The 6,006-nt window shown below is 35.8% G+C and overlaps 1 protein-coding gene across 1 annotated transcript; it reads left to right on the forward strand.

The window, feature by feature from the left end:
• The first annotated feature begins 4,052 nt into the window (after positions 1 to 4,052).
• Positions 4,053 to 5,746, forward strand: LOC133704858 (S-adenosylmethionine decarboxylase proenzyme 4-like). The gene has a single exon (XM_062129875.1). It carries the CDS (start codon positions 4,315 to 4,317, stop codon positions 5,338 to 5,340), a length of 1,026 nt encoding a protein of 341 aa, XP_061985859.1. The 5' UTR covers positions 4,053 to 4,314; the 3' UTR covers positions 5,341 to 5,746.
• The last annotated feature ends 260 nt before the right edge of the window (positions 5,747 to 6,006 follow it).

A 6,006-nucleotide genomic window follows, 5' to 3' on the forward strand; every position in this document is an offset into this window, starting at 1 on the left:
ACATATTTTATACATGTTATTTTTTGTCTAAATTCCATATTTAAAAAGGACCAAAGACAGGGTGATGACTCAACATCCTTAGACTCAGCTATGCGCTGAGCCCAAATACATGTAGGTCTAACAAGCTGCTAGACCCGACATCCCAAGTCTCCACATCTCACCAAAACTTGATGAATGTAAAACTAATGATCTTTCTAGGTCCTCTATTGGGCCATAAGACTCAGCTTGTTTTTGTTTTTTTTTTAATCATGAACTTTAACATAAAATATTAAGGTCAAAGGTACTTATCTCTTTATACCTCTAAGTGTACAAAAGTTTTCAAAAATACCTGCTACTTATCCCTCATTCATGATGTGTAAGGAATATTTATCTTTCTTTAATGTTGTCAGGGCAATATGACACTTCAACCCCTCTTCTCCACTAAAGGATAAGATTTATGGCTATAAAGACGATATGAATTCTTAAAAAAAAAAGGGTCTGTAATTTTTATTCTTGCTTGTATATTTATTTTAAAGTCTCTCTCTAAAATATTATGTTATATTTTCTCTAAAAAAAATAATTACTTAAGCATTGGAAAGTCTTTAAATCCACCAAAAAGGACCTTTTCAGGAACCAGCCATCAGCCACCTTGGCCTATCAGGCACTAAGTACCGGCTATCGACTACCTTAGCTAGGGAGAGTAGAATAAATTGCTTGAATCAATAGATTAACTAATTATTCGACAAATAAGCCTTACTCCTAAGCTATTTGGGTTTTTTGGGACATCATCATAAACTTTGTTTTGTTGTGCACACTTATTATTTTTACCGTAAAATATTGATGATTTTCGGGCATGTTTATTACTTCTTTTTTTCCTTTTTTTTAAAAAAAATTAACACCATTTGTTCTCTTTGAAAAATAGTTTCTATCAATTTTATTAAACTTGGCTCAACCGGGCAGGTCAATCCAATGACCTACCAACCTAAAATCTAGTCTAGGTTGGGTTTTATATCAAACATGGTAGAAGTTGACTGGCAACCCGATCGACTTGGTCAAAACCAAAGTGAGACCCCATTTGTTTTTTTATATACTGTTTTAAAAAAACGTGTTGTTTTAAATTTTTAAAAATATTAAAATGACATAGTTTTGGATTGACCTAAGTTAACTCGAGTATACATGCCTAACTTGTGACTTGAATCTTGGATGAGACCGAGTTTTATAACTATGGTCTCTACATATTAGCTAGCAAGAAAGGTTGTTTTCATATCATACCTACTATTAACAAAACCTAAAAGGCATGAGAAAAGTCTTATAGCACTAGATTCAGTACATTGTGGATTGATGATTTTGCTCTCTCAAAACAACTCATTACCTTTTGTATTGGGGGTAATACAATCTTTTTATTAGGTCCATTAATCATTATTAAATTGATTGGAGACATTTCAGTCTTTTCATATTTCGCGTACATGGGCTTTTTTATACTTTTATATTTCTAAAGTATAATGGAATGACTTAATTACCCTTCAAAAAAACTAGCATTCATGGAATTTTTGTATTTTCAAACTTGTTTTTTTTTATTATTAGGTAGGGGCTTAGGGGTAATTTAGTATTTAAATAAATGTAAAATATAATTAAAACAAGAAAAATAGCTAGCATGTGCAATGCACGCGCCAGCGTGTGAGAGGTGCTTGTGCCCTTCGAGCAGCATGTGCCACATCTCCTAGCAACCAACCACTCTTTTTTGTCATGTGGTTGGAAGTGTCACAATATTGACTTCCTGTTGAGGTAGCGTTGGTGTAACAATTAGACACTAGAGGAACTTTCTTTCCCCCCCGCCCTCTCTTTTCTCTTTTTTTCCTTTGAAATTTTTGTTGGACATGCATAATTTCAGAGTTCCCCTTTTATTTATTGAGATTTCAACTTAGGTTCTTAATTTTTTTTTTCTTAGCCCTTTTGTAAAATCCTGATTTGTTTTCAATTTCATCTTTCAATCATTTATTTTTTTTTCTAATTTAATCCTCATTCTTATGATTGTATTTTTATCTTTTTGTTAAATTGATTCTCTTTTCAACTTTACATTTCAATAAAAAATATTATAGTTTTTCTCTAATTTATTTTTTATTTTTATGTTGATCCTCCTTATAATTGCTATTTTTTGTTTTGAATTCTTTTGTATAGTTTTTTTTTTATTTCATCTTGCAACATTTGATTGGTTAGGAATTGAACTTTGTGGTTTTTCCATGTGCTTCCGGTCTAATGACCTAAGTTACATGTTTGGAAAATTAACATGGATTGACATCATTTTTCTTTACTTATTTTCTTTTTTAATTTCATCATTCGACATTGTTTTTTATTTATTTATTTATAAAAACAACCTTGTAGTTTTCTTTGTTTTCTTTTCTATCAAGATATCCAAACTTTATGACTTAAGTTATGAATTAACCTAAATTAATTCAATTATTTTTATAAAAAGAATTTTAATTTTATTTTGAACATTATTTTTTATATAAAAAAAATACTTTAACCCCGTGACATAGCGCAGCTATAGAAGTCTAGTGACTATCATAGAAAAAACAAATCAGGAGTGTACTGTGCTAGACCTTAAGCAACCTAGTTTGTGTTTTCTTGTATTATGTGGTTATTCTGTTTTCTCTGTTTTTAGTCTGTTCTCTTGTTCTACTCCAGTGGCGAGAGCTAAGAGACTGACCTTAAACGGCAAATGACTTAGGTTCAGCACTACAGAGGTCATAAGTTTAACTTTTTCCATTGAAAAACGCTAATAATTGTTGTCATGCATAAAAAAAACATCTAGTCCGGTCTATAATTATGTCTCTTATATATGCTTCATAAAAGCTTCTTGCTCTTGAATGACCGAAGACGGTGATTTTTCTTTGTGAATGTTGAATTTTGACCTGGTCCCATTAATTCAAAAAACTCTTCTGATCAATGCATGACCTATTGATTAGATGATGCCCTATACACACATATATTTCAAGTAATTCTTAATTAATCTGAATTAGTGCTGATAAATACATGTCAAGATTACAAAAACAACAATAAAAATTAGCAAAAAGAGATCAATTATTCGGTCCTGTATAAGTTCAGTAAATGGGACTAAAACTATATATTGAATGGTCCCTCTTGCTAGGGAAACGAATCATGAACATGAATGGGGATTGCTTGCATGATCACAGGCACTGCTCCTGTCGTCCCTCCAGCTACCGAGTCCCCCAACATCCTTGAATAAGCATGATAAGCATTTGCCTGACACTCTAACACAAGAACACCAATTGGATAACCCTACTAAGTTGGCCTGATCCGAATTGCAATCACAGGTTTCAGTCAATTATCAGCATTGCTGGTAATTAGATGAAAATAATTTTAGACTGATTGATTAAGAATTACCCTGAGCTTTCGATTAATAGAAGTTTAATTCCTAAACATTACTCCTAATGTTTTTTAACAAGGTTAATTTGGGCAGTACCTATGAACTTCCATAAGAAATTAACATGAAGCCAAATTAAATGATCCAGTATGGTTAGTCAGTCACATCAATCTTCTAGTTCCAATTCGATAATGGTGTTAAATGGGGGAAAACAGTAAAAAAAAATAAGCTTGCTTGCTTGAGGTAGAATACTGGAAAAGAGTGTTCAGAGGATTTATTCCTAGTTTGAATATTGTGAGATGGGCTACATTTGTGTACCCCTGACAATGAGTGCTGCCATGGAAAAATATATGCAAAAGGATATATAGTGGCTGGCTGGCTGGCTGGTACTGAAACTGGAGAGCGTTAGGCAGAGGCAAGAGAGTCTTAAAGAGTTGAGTAGTGACAGAACCATTGACAAAGAAACAAAGAAAAATGCATGCGCGTGGGCATAAAATCCGTCCTCCTGTTCTTGTCGTCTGTGATGATCAACTCAAATTTGAAATTACTACTACTATTACTGTAAGATTTATTTCGAATAATATAAATTAATTGTTTTGTTTATATATATATATATATATATATATATATATATATATAGGAAATCATATCATCATCTTATTCACTTCATTATGCCTGCAATCATGATTCTTGGTTGCCTCACCCGCATGCCCCCCTTCTCTCCTTCACTCACTATCTTCCCCTAGCTAACCCCACTCTCTCTATTTCCTTCCTTTTCACCCACCTATAAATCCAACACTAACCCCTCTTCTCTCTCTCACCTGTACTCCTTCACAACACCAAAACTCTCTCTTTCTTTACTACTCACTAGCTATACACCTCTTCCTTTGATCAATACTTGACCCCTCCTTTTATATCTCTGTGTTGCAGTCCAATATTTGATAATATCAATGGCTATGTCTGGATTTGAAGGTTTTGAGAAGCGGTTGGAGCTTCATTTCTTTGGCGATGACCCCGTGATGGTGGACAACAATCTGGGTCTTAGGCTTCTTGGTTTTGAGTCATTGGAACAAGTGCTAAATGCTGTCCAATGCACTGTGGTATCTGCTGTTGCTAACCAATATTTTGATGCCTACGTGTTATCAGAATCAAGCCTCTTTGTGTACCCCACCAAGATCATCATCAAGACATGTGGGACCACCCAGCTTCTCAAATCTATCCGTCCATTGATACACTATGCTTGCAATCTAGGCCTCACTTTATGCTCTTGTAGGTACACAAGAGGTAGCTTTATCTTCCCAAAGGCACAACCTTTCCCCCACACCAGCTTCAAAGAAGAAGTTATCTACCTCGAGGAGACCCTTCCTACCAATCTTTGCTATAGAAAAGCCTCTGTCATGCCTTCCAAAATGACCACTCATTCTTGGCATGTCTTCACGGCTAGTGATCAATCTCACGTAATCCCCAAGGATATTTACACCCTAGAGGTGTGTATGACTGAACTCGACCGTGTTTTGGCTCGTAAATTCTTTCAACCTCCCGGTGGTACCAAAAGTGGTGACATAGCAGGCAAAGAAATGACCAAGATTACCGGTATAGGTGATATCAATCCAAGAGCTATGATTTGTGATTTTGCATTTGACCCTTGTGGATACTCCATGAACGGGGTTCACAATGATCGCTACTCTACCATCCATGTCACCCCAGAAGATGGCTTTAGCTATGCAAGTTTTGAGTGTGTGGGCTCCATCTATGATGATGATATCGAACATCTTGTTGGGTCCTTGAGGAAGGCGGTCCAAGTTTTCCGGCCAGGCACCGTATCGGTGTCGACCACATGCTCAAGCCACGAGGTATGGACACGTGTCGCCCATGCTCTCGAGCCACTTGGATTGAAATGCCGGAGTTGTGCTGCCGATGAGTTTCCAGCCGCTGGAAGCATCGTGTTTCAAACGTTCACGGCCCGCCGGAAATAGCTCCACCAAAACATCGGTGCTGGTGCATGGTACGTAGATAAGACATATTGTGGGAAGGGGAGGTTAAAGATTAAGAGAGTTAGGGTTTAGAGGGAGGGTTTAGCTGAATTTTTTAGGACGGGTGATGATGTGGAGAGATGTGATTGGTTAATTGAGGGATTGTGGGCTTTTGACCTGTGTAGAAAGATCATAGATAAAAGTGGGGATGATCAGAGAATATTTATCTAGAGATGAGAAGATGGATGTGGAGGCATCAAGAAGAGGGGTGAAAACTTGGGCTCTCTCATGATAATGCACCCCACTTAGGCTTGTCACGCCTAAAGATTTTTGAGCTTGTGTAGTAGTGGGGGGGTGAAAAGGTGCTCAATGTTTTTCAGGTTTATATGGAACTTTCTCTTTCACTTAATTTGTTTTTTCTGTTCTTTTCCCTCCTCCCCCCTTGATCAATCAATTGTCTCCTATGTTTTTAGTTTATCAAAGAACAAATCAACACCTTTTAAGTTATAAAATCTTGTTGTTCCCCTCATGATGCATGATCAATTATTTATATTGTTTAATTAATTCCGCACATACCAAGATTACGATCGATGTACGTATATTGATTGATTAACCAAATATTTCTAAAACCGTATTTAATGAAAAATACAGGAGGCACCACAATGAAAT

Source organism: Populus nigra, chromosome 10, assembly GCF_951802175.1.
Source record: "Populus nigra chromosome 10, ddPopNigr1.1, whole genome shotgun sequence".
NCBI classification, from domain to species: domain Eukaryota; kingdom Viridiplantae; phylum Streptophyta; class Magnoliopsida; order Malpighiales; family Salicaceae; genus Populus; species Populus nigra.